Source organism: Sinohyriopsis cumingii, chromosome 15, assembly GCF_028554795.1.
Source record: "Sinohyriopsis cumingii isolate HCF-2022 chromosome 15, ASM2855479v2, whole genome shotgun sequence".
NCBI lineage: Eukaryota > Metazoa > Mollusca > Bivalvia > Unionida > Unionidae > Sinohyriopsis > Sinohyriopsis cumingii.
The window spans coordinates 19822374-19841930 of NC_142975.1; the positions used below are offsets into that span (position 1 = coordinate 19822374).

The 19557-nt window shown below is 35.1% G+C and overlaps 1 protein-coding gene across 1 annotated transcript in view; it reads right to left on the minus strand.

Annotated features, from left to right (window-relative positions):
• LOC149781378 (delta-1-pyrroline-5-carboxylate dehydrogenase, mitochondrial-like) overlaps positions 1-19557 on the minus strand; it is a 91439-nt gene that overhangs the window by 59451 nt on the left and 12431 nt on the right. Inside the window, exons 2-5 of the mRNA XM_089935465.1 lie at positions 17309-17522; positions 10680-10727; positions 7426-7581; positions 5225-5305 (exon numbers count right to left, since the gene is read on the minus strand). Of these exons, the coding sequence (XP_089791591.1) occupies positions 5225-5305; positions 7426-7581; positions 10680-10727; positions 17309-17522 (499 nt within the window). The remainder of the gene's footprint in view (positions 1-5224; positions 5306-7425; positions 7582-10679; positions 10728-17308; positions 17523-19557) is intronic.

The following is a 19557-nucleotide window of genomic DNA, read 5'->3' on the forward strand; positions in this document are numbered from 1 at the left end:
GTTATTTTAAATCACTGTTTATTCCAGAGTTGCTGAGCTATTCTGGTGACAGTACAGATTGGATATTTTAACCCTTTACCTCATAGAGCATTGTTACAAAGTGCAGTGCGCTACAAATAGAACACCTGTTACCTATTCGACTCCATATGCATAGGCCTGCCTGTAAACTGTTAAGCAATGTAGTGTATGTTACGTTTAACAGCAATTTTAACCATTTTACATTTTTGATACACATCTATTATGTGTGGACAAATTTAAGAGTAAAGTCCGATTGTTATAGCTGTGTAATTATTTTTTAAGTGCTTTAAAATCTTGAGAGAACTCGTTCACCGTCATGTCAGTGAGGCCGCGTGACCAACCGTAGCTGCCATTTCTCATACTCGAAATGTACAAGTTTTTCGTCTACATCTACATCACTAAGTCATCTGAATTTGATAATTTATAAAATCTAATTGCTGTCTACATCAATATCAGAGCCTTTACCTAAGTTATTGAATCTTTCATAGTTGTGATTCTAATTGTGAAAACTCCGTAAATACTGAATGAAATCCACGACCTCCATTTTGGAGAGTGGAGATTATGACCCAGTTACTTTAAATAGCAGATATTGACCAGAGCATAAACAGTGACCATGTGATCTGACGTAATTGTCATTCGCAGAAATTAATGTTGTATCTAAAAGGGGTTTTTCCCCGAAGGTGGCGCTACGAAAACCAGCTTAAAATGGCTGATGTTTACAGCAGGCATCAAAAGGCGCTTCCATGTGAATGGAGTAGAGGCATCAAAAGGCACTTCCATGCGAATGGAGTAGAGGCGTTCAAAGACGCTTGCATGAGGTAAAGGGTTAAAGGATTATCACTCAGTTTGTTCCAGAGTTGCTGAGCTATGTGGGTAACTGTGCAGACTGGACATATCAAATGTTATCACTCTGTTTGTTCATGAGTTGCTGAGCTATACTGGTAACTGTACAGACTGTTCATTTGAAAGGATTATCACTCTGGTTGCTCCATAGATGCTGAGCTATGCCAGTGACAGTACAGATTGGACATATCAAAGTATTATCACTATGTTTGTTCCAGAGTTGCTAAGCTATGATGGTGACAGTACAGATTGGACATGTCAAAGGATTATCACTCTGTTTGTTCCACAGTTGCTGAACTATGTTGGTTAATGTACAGCTCATCAACCACAGGAAAGCTCAACAACCACTCAAAAGTTCAGCAACCATAGAAAAGCTCAGCAACCACTGGATATGGAGAATAATATATTAGTATTTAAATCTCCAGATTATTACCATTATTGCTCGACTGGCAGTGAACATTACAGAGTAATGACCCCTTTCTTTGAAAAATGGCACACTCCAAGCATAGCCCAGCTGGCATTGAACATTACAGAGTAATGAACCCTTTCTTTGAAAAATGGCACACTCCAAGCATAACCCAGGAATCAGAAGGATACAGAGTGATGATCACTTCCATAGCTATTTTTTTAAAAACTTAATTCTGCTCAGTCATCAGCCTAGTTTATTATTAGTATGATTATTTATTTATTTTTTTCCAATTATTTTCAATTTTATTGACATATCCCAGATGTGACTGAAACTATAAACTTGGCAGATATTCTTTCTTTACAACTCATAAAGAGTGATGAGCCTTTATAAATGTGTACTGTCACCATCATAGCTAATCAACCCTGGAACAAACAGACTGATAATCCTTTGATATGCCCAGTCTTTACAGTTACCAGCATAGCTCAGCAACTCTGGAAGAAAAAGAGTGATAATCCTATGCTATGTCCAATCTGTACTTGGTTAAAAACCCCTCCAAACTTGGTTAAAACCCATCCAAACTTGGTCAAAATCCAACAAAACTTGGTTAAAACCCATCCAAACTTGGTTAAAATCCAAAAAACTTGGTTAAAACCCATCCAAACTTGGTTAAAACCCAACAAAACATGGTTAAAACCCATCCAAACTTGGTTAAAATCCAACAAAATGTGGTTAAAACCCATCCAAACTTGGTTAAAACCCAACAAAACTTGGTCAAGTTATGCTGCAAAAAAAAAAAAGTCAACAATGTCGGTCCTCAGAGGGCATAACTTCAGTAAATGACATTATGGAGTGCTGGAAATTGACACAAGACACAGTCCTATCAGCACAGAGCTTCATGCATAATTATGTTTGTAATATGGCACAGTCTAGCTGCAGAAACAAAACCTAGGGGGACTGTCAATCAGGGTCCCTAAATGATGACACAGGATGCTGGAAAGGAAAGCTAACCTTGATTAAACTGCACTCAGTAATGTTATCTTGCAGAAACCAAAATCTTGACTGATGAACAAGAGAACAAGAATGACTGATGGACACATACACAGCATTATTTATTATTACAGGACTCCATCAAGTGGAACACAAATGAGTGTAACAGCTAACTTTGGAAATCATGGGCTTACCTGAAAATAACCAATTAACTTTGACCTCACTACAACTATAGCATTTATCTTATATTCTATTGGAATAAAAAGATTCATTTTCAAAGGAGTCATACAAAAGAGGCTGTTGATTGGGATACAGATGAAAAATCATTGTAGACATTTCTTGGAAATGTTTTGTTTGACTTAAGAACCATAAACCTGACTATTTGGATACAGCATTTTAAAAAATGATCCAAATTAATCCTGTTTTAACATGTAAAATACACAGCACTACCCCACTATAAGGCCCCTGATTATAACACCATTCCTTTTTATAAGGTTAATTTGGTTACAGACCCCATTTCAGTTAAACTATATATATAATGTACTTCATTATATGGTGGTCTCCATGGCTCCCATGGACAGCATTATGGATTCCATATCATTATGTACAGTGTAGTATGATGGACTTCATCTTATGGCAGTCTCTATGACTCCCATGGACAGCAATATGAATTCCATATCATTATGTACAGTGTAGTATGATGTACTTCATTTTATGGCAGTCTCTATGACTCCCATGGACAGCAATATGGATTCCATATCATTATGTACAGTGTAGTATGATGTACTTCATTATATGGTGGTCTCTATAACTCCCATGGACAGCAATATGGATTCCATATCATTATGTACAGTGTAGTATAATGTACTTCATTATATGGTGGTCTCTATGGCTCCCACAGACAGCAATATGGATTCCATATCATTATGTACAGTGTAGTATGATGTACTTCATTATATGGTGGTCTCTGTAACTCCCATGGACAGCAATATGGATTCCATATCATTATGTACAGTGTAGTATGATGTAGTTCATTATATGGTGGTCTCTATGGCTCCCACGGACAGCAATATGGATTCCATATCATTATGTACAGATGATTATGATGTACTTCATTATATGGTGGTCTCTATAACTCCCATGGACAGCATTATGGATTCCATATCATTATGTACAGTGTAGTATGATGTACTTCATTATATGGTGGTCTCTAGGGCTCCCATGGACAGCATTATGGATTCCGTATCATTATGTACAGTGTAGTATGATGTACTTCATTATATGGTGGTCTCTAGGGCTCCCATGGACAGCATTATGGATTCCATATCATTATGTACAGTGTAGTATGATGTACTTCATTTTATGGCAGTCTCTATGACTCCCATGGACAGCAATATGGATTCCATATCATTATGTACAGTGTAGTATGATGTACTTCATTTTATGGTGGTCTCTATGATTCCCATGGACAGCATTATGGATTCCATATCATTATGTACAGTGTAGTATGATGTACTTCATTTTATGGTGGTCTCTATGGCTCCCATGGACAGCAATATGGATTCCATATCATTATGTACAGTGTAGTATGATGGACTTCATTATATGGTGGTCTTGTTATAAGGCAGTATACTCCATGGCTCCCACAGAGAGCATTACTATGATGGAGTACTGTACTGACTATGGTAACATAACACCAAATAGACAGTTTAAAGCAGGTAAATTATGTCAGCTTTTCACCTTTTAAACCAGATAAAGTACTTAAATAAATTTTCATTTTCATAAAATTCATCTAAATAAAGATGTAAATTTGTATATGAATTTGAATGATTGATGAAAATAAAATACTGAAATGCTTACTATTTGAAAAGGGACAATTGTCACCAGAATATTCTGTTAAAAAATATTAATTTGGCACAAACCAGATACCACTCCTGTGTTTTTGTGACTAATGATATGTCAGCCTATTCTGTGCATAGCTTTGAAATGATGTAATATTTATCCATCGAGCTATGGAAATGAAATACATTACTTTGGACTGTTTGTGTCAGCATTTCAGTCAAATAATTACGTCAGGTTTATATCTGGTTTTATAAAATTCAAGGTAACATTGCCAATAAATGTCAAGAGATATTAAGCAAACTAAACACATCTTGTAAAAAATTTAGTAACGTTCAACATTTTAAAAAAATAATAAACTCTCATGTTGAAGACAAACAACAATGAACAGGATGCAATAAGGTTACAACATCTTGTTTATGGAGAAAAAAAATACCACAGAATTTAAAATGGACTATATGCCTGGGAATTTCTTGAGAATCCCATTCTAGTGGCAAGTTGACATCATGGCCAGCAGATGATTTTGTATGTGTGGGACAACTGCTTGCAAATTTGGAAACTTGGATTAAAATGCAGTTTTGTTTTAGGTACATATTTCCATCTTTAGTATAATGTATTTATTTGTATGATTCTAAAAGATATGTAGTAAATAGGATTTTCTGGGTTAAAAGTAAAAAGGTCATGGTGTTCGTCTTCATTCTGACATTTAGAAATCACATTTTCATATGCCTTTAGGATAGAAATATGGGATATTTTTGTACAATTTATGAATATCACTTTCCTTACTTAAAGGATGATCGTTCTTACTTGATACAAATTGAATTTTTGACTAGATTCAGTGTTTACCAGAATGTAGTATCGCTGCACAGAATTACCCGACGTGCAGAATTGTCTGACATGGTGGTATATATATATATATATATATATATATATATATATATATATATATATATATATATATATATATATATTATCATATAAACATGTATACATAAACATCATTTTTCCTAACCATTATACTAAATTCTTTGGTTTATCCAGATTTGGATAGAGCCAATAATTATTTCTGTGCTGAATGATGATTGAGACTACACAAACTCAAAAACATTCCATAATAAACGAACTTACCCTGGCAAACTGGACATTAAATCGTAAAAAGTCAACCATCTCACATGCTGCATCAATCTCTGCTTGTATAATATTCTTCCCCTAGAAACAAATAATGTATAATATAATCCTGACAGCAGGCTGATCAGTCCTAACACTAGCCTCTTAATGCTGAAAGCCAAGTGAGGCAGCAGCTAGTACCAATTTAATAAGTCTTTGGTTCAAACCCATGACCTCTGCCATCCAAAGCGGATGCTCTAACCACTTAGGCCAACAGAGTGGTTATTTTTGTTCTATGATTTCTTTCAAACAAAATAATAAAATATTCATTATATAAATACTATATGCTGTTATCTATATTTAATTTAATTGTTTGTTTGTTAGTTTAAAATTATATTTTTTATATCATTACATGCTATTGCAATGTAACATTGTATGACCTTTTGTCCAAAAGTTCATTTCTGCTTGATCTGACTGACTTTTAATTTTTTTTATTCATTATAAACAACTAGCACATAGTTAAACTGTTCTCTCTGTGTATGGGCTTAATATCAGGATCACTATTAATAGAAGAGGTAAATATGTTTATTTGGGTCAAACTTTTGGAGTTTCCTAAGTGAATTATACATATCTAGATTATGTTTTGCAAACATCAGGATCACTCTAGAAGGTTATTTTCCATTAGGTAATGCTTTTTTAAAAAGAAAATACCAATTGTGACCTGAGGTTCTTCCTCCACCATTAATACTGGCCACCATGTATAGCCTATCTTGTGCTGAAAAATGATATTAAACCCCACAACAACAACAACAAAAGTGCTCCAATAAAATTCTTAGATAGAGACTTTCACTGGAATTTATACTGAATTCAAATCTGGAATTATATTACAGTGATTCAACAAAAGACTGCTGACACATCAACACTCTATAAGCTATAACAGACATGCCATTGCCTTCAGTTTCAGATTTGTTCTGGGCTTTTACAGAACTTTTTCAGGACTTTAAATTACTAGGACTTGTGTCTGCAGTTCTTGGACTATTTTCGAATTTAATTCGCAATACCATAAGTTCTATTTTTTCTCATTTTCACTTTGTAAGCTAGGGAAATAAATTATGTTTGTTAAATTTTACAAAGCTTGCTGTCTTTCACTCTTTTCTGTTACTTATTTTAAGAGCACAGACTCATAACAATGCTATATTAATTTTTCATATATCAGGTAAAATGATACAATAATTTAAAACACACTTCAAAGCCAAAGGAAAACTCTGTATAGTCTCATGTGGTATGATTCAGTTTAACCATGATAAAAATACTCATGAAGACCCAAGCAAAATCTTTCTCAAAATAAAAATCTTAAAAGTTTTAAATTTGAAAAAAAGGAAACAGATCACATTTACTTTCTTTTGTGCAATATAATTTTCTTAGTAATGATTAAGTGCCTACATACTTCATCAATGGTGTGCTGGAATGGGATATAACTCTTACAAGTACACATACTTCCCTTGGTTAAAGTGGCAAGGGATGGTTTTGTAAATTGGCCACTGTCAAATTTCTTAACTTAATGATATGGTATTGCTTTTTCAGCTATTATTGTTTACTAATTAAAGATATGGATATACTTGTAAACTAGGTGTTTGGGGCTTGTGTTGTTCTTGAAATTGATGTCAGGCATGTACATCTTCCATAGTTACTCTGCAGTAGGTTGATAATGAAATACCAATAGTCGGCTAGGAAGAACAGCTATAGCCTCCACTAGCAGTAAACACATGGGTCTGAGGCAAGTAGAATATCTCAAAAAACGGCTTGGATGATGACTATTTTCAATTGCATCAGCCTGTTTAGCACACACTGTTTTCCAGAATTATCATCTAGGAAACAGGCTTGTGTTTGCACTGTGGGCATCACATGGTGTCAAAAATGACCTTTGGACCTGAAAACTGCAGGTATAAATTTGGGATTGGGTACATAAACTTCTTTTGCTAGGGTCAAGTAGATAACCTTATGCATTGTTTATTATAGCTATCCAAAAATATGGATCTTTTTGACCTCATTTGTTTATTTTATTTTTTATGATTTTGTATACTAATCTGGTGAATGCGGTATTAAATTTGTGCATAAAAACTTTCTCTTGCCCATTTAACACATGAACTAGACCTGTGAATAGAACTTCTAGACTGACCTGGAAAAATGTCATGCCTATCACTGACAGCATATCGTCTTACCTGTCCAATCATGGCTGTGGCAAGCAGGTCCATGCGATACTTATTTGCCATGAGGTCAGCAGCTCGGAGGAAAACCTGTGATCGGTCTTCTTGTGGTTTCCTTTCCCACTCTTTTCGTACACCAAGACAATTGTCAATAGCAGTCTGGATCAGGTGCTGAATATCAAGCAGTGGTGTCATTTTAAACTGCAGTGTCAATGTTCTGTTAATGTCCTAATAATACACAGCTCTCTCTCTCATTATATTACTAATGTGCAGTTAGCATCAATTTTCTGACAGTGTATATATCTCCTTCGTATTACTGACGTACTGTTAATATTATTGTTCTGACAACACACAGCCATCCCTCATATTATCGGTGTACTGGTAATATTAATGTTCTGACAACACACAGCCATCACTCATATTATCTGTGTACTGGTAATATTAATTTTCTGACAACACACAGCCATCACTCATTATCTGTGTACTGGTAATATTAATGTTCTGACAACACACAGCCATCACTCATATTATCAGTGTACTGGTAATATTATTGTTCTGACAACACACAGCCATCCCTCATATTATCTGTGTACTGGTAATATTAATGTTCTGACAACACACAGCCATCACTCATTATCTGTGTACTGGTAATATTAATGTTCTGACAACACACAGCCATCACTCATTATCTGTGTACTGGTAATATTAATGTTCTGACAACACACAGCCATCACTCATTATCTGTGTACTGGTAATATTAATGTTCTGACAACACACAGCCATCACTCATATTATCAGTGTACTGGTAATATTAATGTTCTGACAACACACAGCCATCCCTCATATTATCTGTGTACTGGTAATATTAATGTTCTGGCAATGTACATATCTCCTTCACATTACTGATGTACTGTTAATATTAATGTTCTGACAACACACAGCCATCCCTCATATTATCTGTGTACTGGTAATATTAATGTTCTGACAACACACAGCCATCACTCATTATCTGTGTACTGGTAATATTAATGTTCTGACAACACACAGCCATCACTCATTATCTGTGTACTGGTAATATTAATGTTCTGACAACACACAGCCATCACTCATATTATCAGTGTACTGGTAATATTAATGTTCTGACAACACACAGCCATCCCTCATATTATCTGTGTACTGGTAATATTAATGTTCTGACAACACACATCCATCACTCATTATCTGTGTACTGGTAATATTAATGTTCTGACAACACACAGCCATCACTCATATTATCAGTGTACTGGTAATATTAATGTTCTGACAACACACAGCCATCCCTCATATTATCTGTGTACTGGTAATATTAATGTTCTGGCAATGTACATATCTCCTTCACATTACTGATGTACTGTTAATATTAATGTTCTGACAACACACAGCCATCCCTCATATTATCTGTGTACTGGTAATATTAATGTTCTGACAACACACAGCCATCACTCATTATCTGTGTACTGGTAATATTAATGTTCTGACAACACACAGCCATCACTCATTATCTGTGTACTGGTAATATTAATGTTCTGACAACACACAGCCATCACTCATATTATCAGTGTACTGGTAATATTAATGTTCTGACAACACACAGCCATCCCTCATATTATCTGTGTACTGGTAATATTATTGTTCTGGCAACACACAGCCATCACTCATATTATCTGTGTACTGGTAATATTATTGTTCTGGCAATGTACATATCTCCTTCACATTACTGATGTACTGTTAATATTAATGTTCTGACAAGACACTGCCATCACTCATATTATCTGTGTACTGTTAATATTAATGTTCTGACAAGACACTGCCATCACTCATATTATCTGTGTACTGTTAATATTAATGTTCTGACAAGACACTGCCATCACTCATATTATCTATGTATTGTTAATATTATTGTTCTGGCAATGTACATATGTCCTTCACATTACTGGTGTACTGTTAATATTAATGTTCTGACAACGCACTGCCATCCCTCATATTATCTACCGATATGTGCTGTTAATATTAATCTTCTGACAACACACTGCCATCCCACATATTATCTATGTACTGTTAATATTATTGTTCTTACAACACACAGCCATCCATCATTTATTTATGTACTGTTAATATTAATGTTCTGACAACACACTGCCATCCCTATTATCAAGGTAATGTTGACAACACTCCCCATCCCTCATATTATCTACGTACTGCTAATATTATTGTTCTGAAAACATGCTATCAGCATCCTGTTGACAACACTCCCTATCCCTCATATTGTTAGCAGTAATGTTCAGACAACATATAGCCCTACATCATTATGATGTGGTCGATGGTAACCATAAGAGCCAATAATGTTATGTACCAAGCTGTGCTTGATAATTTTATTAGTGCACGTGTGTGTGTGTGTGTGTGTGTGTGCGTGTGTATGAGAGAGAGAGAACTAAAATCACCCATCAATTTATGTATATTAAACACATATTTTTCACTTCATGGTATTGAAAATTTAATAATCTTGTCAGATAAAAATGTTTTTAAACAGATTTAAAGTATAAAGCTAAGCTTCCTTTTCTTTTCTTTCAAGTCATATTATCATATATTTAATATGCCAGTTCAAGTACAATGGTTTAATTTTATTCACATGGTCCAAGCAGGGTATGGCATAAGCTGTCCAAAACTAATGTGGTGAGTTTAATTAACCATTGAATATGCATACTCATGACCAACTGTGTACCAGTGTATATGCATACACATGACCAACTGTATGTGAGACCTTTATCTTATTGGTAAATACTATTCAGCCACCTTAAATATGAACTCATTGGATACACTTATGAAAAGTGAATTTAGCTAACTAACCAAAAACAATGCACTGCTGTCAAACATGTGACCTTGAACTGAAGGTCAAAATGCTGAAGAAGCATGTTACAGAATGATTTATCTTCTTCATAAATATTCACAGCATATATGATCAGAATCTATCAAGGGGTTATGGAAATGTATGTGTATTTTTATAAAATGTATGTGCAGTTTTAGGAGAATGTATTTGTATTTTTAGGAAATGTATGTGTATTTTTCAATATTATGGAGAGATCAGAGTTAATGGCTTTACTACAAGGACTGAGTTGTATTTTGTAAATAAGAACTAAAATATAAACACCATTTCGTATTTACATAATGTTTATTTGAATCATTGCACTTACATTTGTAACTCAGCAGTTTAGTAAATTATATTTTCTTACCTTATCTGCATAGTAAAATTTGGCAACTTTCCAACAATGATCAAATGGCTGAAAATAAGCAAAGAATACTCTTATAGATTCTCATTTAAAGTCAAATTATTGATAAAGTAGACCTGAATGAAAGTAATTATTTGATACAGTATACATGGATGAAAGTAATTATTGGATACAGTATAATGTTTCCTACCTGAAATATTCTCAGCATGTTTTTTATTTTTTAATGTTTTTCTAATTTCATGTTGTTTGTTTTTGTAATAATATTATTATCTTTTTTATCTTATAGGTGTTATCTAATGTTGTAAAGTGCTTAGAGCTTCTAAAGATTAGGTGCTATACAAAGTCCCCATTATTATTATTATTATTACATGGATGAAAGTAATTATTGGATACAGTATACATGGATGAAAGTAATTATTGGATACAGTAGACTAGACTGGATTGAAAGTAATTATTTGATAAAACAGACATGACTTAATGTACCTATTTGATAAAGTAGACTTGAATGAAAGTAATTATTTGATTATATACATGAATTAAAGTAATTATTTGATATAGTACACAGGAATGAAAGTAATTATTTGATACAATAGACATGAATTAAAGTAATTATTTGATATAGTATACATGAATGAAATTAATTTTTTGATACAGTATACATGAATGAGAGTAATTATTTGATACAATAGACATAAATTAAAGTAATTTTTTGATATAGTATACATGAATGAAATTAATTGTTTGATACAACAGACATGAAAGAAAGTACTTATCTGGTATAGCAGACTGGATTGAAAGTAATTATCTGATACAGTACACATGAAAGTAATTATCTGATACAGTATACATGGATGAAAGTAATTACTTAATACAGTACACATGAAAGAAATTATTCGAAACAGTATACATGGATGAAAGTAATTACTTAATACAGTATGCATGAAAGAAATTATTTGATACAGTACACATGAAAGAAATGGTTTGAATATAAAAATACAATGATTATGTCTACACTTGAAACAGCAATGCAGATAATTTTGATCATGTAACATCTGGAAGGAGTCTTTCATGTTTATTAAAAGAAATTGTGTTTATTTGCTTTCAGAAAAGCAGTTGGTTTTTTGGGGTGTGAGGTGTGTGGAATATATCTGAGTGACCTAAATAAAGGTATATAGCTCAACTCATTAACTTGATTAAACTGTTCCTGTCTTTTGATGGTAACACACATACACACACTTGAAATTTCTATCATCTTTATGCTTGAGCTGTCTTTTTCAAGTATGTTTTGTATACAAATAGTTAGCGTTTCATTTTTTTGATAATACTGAAATTGCTAAACAGTCACACACTCATAAGGAAATAAACTGAGTTATCTTCCAACCATGTGATACAACTAGAAAATCAAATGTGTTTTTCACTCTCATTTTGATATGAGAAAATCCATTCTACAATACTGAAAGAAATTATTTTCAGATGCCCTTTCACTTGTTTTCTGAAAACTAAATTGGTTCCCAGTCTAAACACATGACAACACTTTTCATTAGCAAGCAGCTAGCAGTAGAATTGTCCCATGCTCCTGTCATCTGCCAGTTACTTTTAAACTGATTTGTATTGATTGTCAATTTGGTATTGTTGAATTTGCCTTAAGTTACTTGCCAACTCTCACAATTGCTGCCTCTTTCATTTCTAAATTAAAACTGTAACAGTCTAAATGGAAGCTTTCATGTTTTAGCCCTTGATACTTCAGCTTCTAAAGTAAAACCAATGGATGGTGGGATATTCATAATGTTTTTTGTCCATAAAACAAAAGCAGGAAAAATACTAATACTATAAATACTGCAAAATGATTTCATAATTAACTGCAACTGATTTTTCTCTCTCAGAACTTTACACAGGAAGGCCTATTATAAGTATTCAGAACTGGTTTCCTAATCCTGAAATATTTCATGAAAATAAATAGCATTCAATTACAGGAAACATCTATCAATTCCAGGTTTTCAACTTTAATATTAACTATCACAGTTAAACCTGGTCCAGCAAACACTTTTATATGCCAACAATCTGTTTGTATTCCGGTAATCAAATTTCAATACCAAATATCTGTTTCTACCAATCACACATTTTTGGTCCCTATAGAATTTCTGAGCCTAACACACTCTGCAAGCGTCATTTGTGTGTTATGTCGATGTGCAACTGGTAGGATATAGAAATGCCTGAATCTCATGCAAAATTAATAACTTTTGCTTAATTTTTCTATCTAGCTTTATCTGTCTATATCTGTCATTCCAAACTTATTGATCAAATTATCAGTGTACAAGGGGACCTTGCTATAAACATGTCTCATTACATTGTGAATTTAAATAGAACAAGATCACACCTTGGCTCCACATATCTGTTATTATGTATTAAATATCATGAATGGATGTATATGGATAATTCAAGCCTGCAGCACCCCGCTAATCTCTTCTGACGGGACCACTCTGCTCAAGGATAAAGAGAGTGTCAATGAAAGGTGGTAGAACATTTCTCCAACCAACTGAACATGTCCTCCACTGTAGACACTGCAGCATTAGACATAATTGTCCTGAAGCCATCTCGGACCTGGACTTGCCCCCCCTCCCACAGAAGATGTCGAGTGAGCCATCAACATGATCAGCCAGAGGCCCAATGTGGATTCAGACCAGACCAGAGCATGATTGACATGATCTTCACAGTGAGACAAACAGGAAAAGTACATTGAACAAAAGATGAACTTCTACAATGTCTTCATAGACCTCACAAAGGCCTTCAATACGGTCAACAGGAATGCACTATGGGTCATCTTAGCATAACTCGGTTGTTCATTAAGATGATCCAACTTTTCCATGACAGCACGATGGGACTCATTCTCTACAGCGGGGATATTTCTGAGCTATTTAACATTTTTGACAGTGTGAAGCGGAGTAGCGTTCTTACCCCAGTATTATTCAACCTATTCTTCACATGTGACCTGAACCATCCTACACGTGACCTACAGAAAGGAATGTACATAAAGTAAAGACTGGATGGCTCTCTCTTTGACCTTCACAGACTCAATGCCCAGTCCAAAACAATCGAGAAACCTATTGTTGAAGCACTTTTTGTGAATGTGCTCTCATGGCACACACAGAAGCAGATTTCCAGTTCATAGTTACTCGCTTCACAGAAGCCTCGAGACTCTTCAGACACACTATCAGTCTGAACAAGACAGAGGTACTTCACAACCTTAGCTGTCCAAGGCACCATAGCTCACGCCTCCCCAACTGTGTCTATTGTAGACACCCATCTGAAAGCTGTCGATCACTTCAAGTACCTTGGAAGCATCATATCTTCCGATGGATCGCCTGACAAAGAGATAATGGCACACATCAGCAGCACCAGTCAATCATCAATCACTAAAATGTCTCCACTCTCATGTGTTGAGCCACAGGAACATCAAACTGTCCACAAAGATAAAGGTATATAAAGCAGTTATGCTAACAAGCCTCCTATATGAATGTGAAACCTGGACAACATACAAGAAGCACACCAAGCAACTTGAGCATTCCACACAAGAGCTCTGCACTGGATTATGGATGTCAGATGGCAAGACAGAGCGACTAACCTAGAAGTGCTGAATATACCAGGCTTAACCAGTATCAAAGCGATGGTCATGAGAACCCAACTCTGGTGGATGGGCCATGTCATCTGTATGGAGTGGTCTCGAATGCCATGTCAGATTTTGTATGAAGCTTTATCTAGTAGACACAGAAAAATTGGTCGCCCGAAGAAAAGATTCAAAGACTCCATCAAGGACAGCCTAAGATGCTGCTTGATATCTGTGACAAACCTTGAGTCCTGCGCCAAGGATAGATCTGGCTGGTGTGCAACTGTTAGTAATGGGTGCAAAACCTTTGAGGATGCCCACAGAACGAAAGTCACAGACGCAATGCAGGAAGGCCTCAATGTCAACTAACCCAGGCCTCCAGTGCACACACTTCAGGACATGTGCATCTCGTATCGGACTCATCAGCCACATGAGGACCCATCAGCAAAGAGCATCGCAGGATTGACTTCACTGAGCCTCATTGCTCAACCGATGAAATATCCTGAATACATCACAACCCATATAATCAGCAATGCTGACACAGGTACCAAAAATAATTCAATAAATTATGATAAATCCATACCATGCAAATTACATGACCGATGAACATTTTCTATGTCCGTATTTATACAGCAATGGCAAATTTTCACCGAGTCCTTGAGTCTTAATCACCATTGTTATACATGTATATCCTGGCAGGAAATGAATAGACCAGTGCCTTTCACTGAGCAATAAACAATGGCTTGGTGGAGGAATACTTTTTATTAGTTTTGTTTTGGCTCTGTGAAATGCCATATTTTAAGATATGATAAGCTAAACATGGCGGCCAATATATTTTGCAGAGAAAGAACCTGGAAAGATCCTGGAGGGAAGCACCAAACCACCCACCCTGGCTGAGGGGAAGTTATTGGCAAGCTTTCTCAGATACCCACATTAATTTAGCTGAGACTCCAACCCATGTGAATTGAGGTGAAGTGTGAGTGAGCTGTCATGCCAAATGCCTTAGACCACACAACCACCTATGCCTTAAGCAATTTTGAATAATATTAACTAAAAGAACATTTCCTTGGAAATGCAACAAAAAGATTTTTGGATAGATTCACTTTATATTAAAGCAATGAACATGTAATTTAATACTTTCAACATCCAATCTTCCTTCAAGTACTAAAGTATCATTTTATACAGCTTTGATCCCTGTCCTAACTTAGCATAGCATATGTGACATCTACTCTAACTTGGGTTAAGAAACTAGTCCAGAATATTAGATGATTAGGACTCTACTGAAAAAAGCCCAGTTACGGGACCCCACCAAAAAAAGCCCACTATAGGACTACATACAATACTCCACAAAAAAGCCCAATATAGGAATCTACTATAAAAAAGCTCCACCAAAAATGTCCACTATAGGACCCCACCAAAAAAAGCCCACTACAGAAATCTACCCAAAAAAGCTCACTACAGGACTCCACCAAATATAGCCCACTATAGGACTCCACCAAAAAAGCCCACTACAGGACCCCATTAAAAAAACACATACTACTGGACTCCACCCAAGAAAGCCCAGTCTAGGACTCCACCAAAAAAGCCCACTACAGGACTCCACCAAAAGAATACCATAACATGTATCTGTTCAATTTAGCTGGGATTCTGAGGACTTTTTTGTTAAAATATAAAAATTAAAAACCCTAAAACCATGCATATCTTTGGTGAACATGAAAAGACAAATGCACATCCATGGACTCAACTGACATTTGCTCCTGTAGCAGTCTGGGGATTTATAAAAATACAAGTGCTTAAAACCTTGGGTGAAGGTCAAAATGGGAAAGCACTGTGATATGTGTTTTGCAAACACATCTTTCTACTTTAATAACTCTTACCTATAAAAAGGGGACAGACATCTCATTCATGTGCATTACTTGCATGTACATGCAGACATCTCATTCCTGTGCATTACTTGCATGTATATACGGACATCTCATTCCCATACATTACCTGTATGTACATACCGACATCTCATTCCTGTGCATTACTTGCATGTACATACAGACATCTCATTCCTGTGCATAACTTGCATGTACATGCAGACATCTCGTTCCTGTGCATCACTTGCATGTACATACAGACATCTCATTCCTGTACATTACTTGCATGTATATACAGACATCTCATTCCTGTACATTACTTACATGTACATACAGACATCTCATTGATGTACATTACTTGCATGTACATCATACATACATCTCATTCATGTGCATTACTTGCATGTACATACAGACATATCATTCCTGTGCATTACTTGCATGTACATGTACATACAGACATCTCATTCCTGTGCATTACTTGCATGTACAATAGGACATCTCATTCCCATACATTACTTGCATGAACATACAGACATCTCATTCCTGTACATTACTTGCATGTACATACAGACATCTCATTCCTGTGCATTACTTGCATGTATGTATGGACATCTCATTCCTGTGCATTACTTGCATGTATGTATGGACATCTCATTCCCATACATTACTTGCATTTACATACAGACATCTCATTCCTGTACATCACTTGCATGTACATCATACACACATCTCATTCATGTGCATTACTTGCATGTACATACAGACATATCATTCATGTGCATTACTTGCATGTACATGTACATACAGACATCTCATTCCTGTGCATTACTTGCATGTATGTATGGACATCTCATTCCTGTGCATTACTTGCATGTACATACAGACATCTCATTCCTGTGCATTACTTGCACGTACATACAGACATCTCATTCCTGTGCATTACTTGCACGTACATACAGACATCTCATTCCTGTGCATTACTTGCATGTACATACGGACATCGCATTCCTGTATATTACTTGCATGTATGTATGGACATCTCATTCCCATACATTTCTTGCATGTACATATGGACATCTGTTTACTATTGCCTGGTTCCCTGAGTAGATATTTCATAAAGGTTGGACTGCCCTATGGTGTAATTTTGATAAAGCGATACTTACACATAACTGATACTGAACATCACTAGTTCGGATTTCTTCACTTCCAATCACAATTGGAATATCTGCTGTTTGGCCCTTGTATTTTTCAAGTGTCACCTCAAGCATGTTTCTTTCTGCAGCCCCAGGAGTGTACGATAACACTGGCTCATTTTTGGCTTTAAATATTTGAACATTAGAGGTTTGTGTGGCAAATGCTCGTAAAGATGAATTACAGCTGAAAGAATACAGAGTTATAAATCAAAACCTTATAAATGAACTTATTTCATTTTATTAACACATCTATTCATTAGTACTTATTTTCAAAATGTATTGCCAATTTATAAAATAACTTATCAATGGAGATACAAATGACACAGAACTCAATTCCAAAGCACCAGTACAGAATCAGTAATCAATGATGATACAAAATAACACTGAATTTAATTCCAAGGTACTGAGTACAGGTTTGCTGATCACTAAAGTTGCAAATGACACATAACGTAATTCCAAAATACCAGTACAAATCAATGAAGATATAAAATGACACAGAACTTAATTCCAAAACACCAGTACAGATCAATGAAGACACCAACGACACAGAACTTAATTCCAAGACTCCAAAAATGGCGTGATTATAATATTTGTACAAGTAGGATTTTTGTGATTTGTCAAAAGAAGCCTAATGATGATACTCAATGACTTGTTATGGATGAACACTTTGACAAGAACACCCTGGCCAGGTTCCATGATTAATCATACAAGACCACTCTGGCCAAATTTGATAATTAATCATACATGAATGCTCTGACAAAAGTTCCATATTTAATCATGCATGAACACTGTGACCAAATTCTATGGCTGATCATGCATGAACAATATGACCAAGTTCTATGACTGATCATGCATGAACACTGTGACCAAGTTCTATGACTGTTCATGCATGAACACTATGACCAAGTTCCATATTTAATCATGCATGAACAATGTGACCAAGTTCCATATTTATTCATGAATGAACAATGTGACCAAGTTCCATATTTAATCATGCATGAACAATGTGACCAAGTTCCATATTTAATCATGCATGAACAATGTGACCAAGTTCCATATTTAATGATGCATGAACAATGTGACCAAGTTCTATGACTGATCATGCACGAACAATATGACCAAGTTACATATTTAATCATGCACGAACACTGTGACCAAGTTCTATGACTGATCATGCATGAACAATGTGACCAAGTTCCATATTTAATCATGCATGAATACTGTGACCAAGTTCCATATTTAATCATGCATAAAAACTGTGACCAAGTTCCATATTTAATCATGCATGAACAGTGACCAAGTTCTATGACTGATCATGCATGAACAAGTTCTGTGACTGATCATGCATTAACAATATGACCAAGTTCCATATTTAATCATGCATGAACACTGTGACCAAGTTTTATGACTGATCATGCATGAACAATATGACCAAGTTCCATATTTAATCATGCATGAACAATATGACCAAGTTCCATATTTAATCATGAATGAACAATGTGACCAAGTTCTATGACTGATCATGAATGAACAATGTGACCAAGTTCTATGACTGATCATGCATGAACAATATGACCAAGTTTTATGACTGATCATGCATGAACAATATGACCAAGTTCCATATTTAATCATGCATGAACAATATGACTAAGTTCCATATTTAATCATGCATGAACAATATGACCAAGTTCCATATTTAATCATGCATGAACAATGTGACCAAATTCCAATTTAATCATGTATGAACAATGTGACCAAGTTCCATATTTAATAATAATCATGCATGAAGACTGTGACCAAGTTCTATGACTGATCATGCATGAACAATATGACCAAGTTCCATATTTAATCATGCATGAACACTGTGACCAAGTTCCATATTTAATCATGCATGAACAATATGACCAAGTTCCATATTTAATTATGCATGAACAATATGACCAAGTTCCATGATTAATAATAAAGCTACTAGTTACTGTATGTCCAATATTAAAAATGTTGATTTTAATGGACAAAGGAAAACAAATGCCCTCAGTAATGCAGCAGCTGCTAATGGATGATTTTGTACATGCATTATGTTTTAACCATATTCACTGTGGATTCTTTCCAAACATGTCTAAGAATAATTGGAAAATGTAACCCAAACCATGTAATATAAATGATTTTGCTAAAATTTTCCAAAATTAAATATGTGCTGTCAAATCTCAGTGTCATTTGCA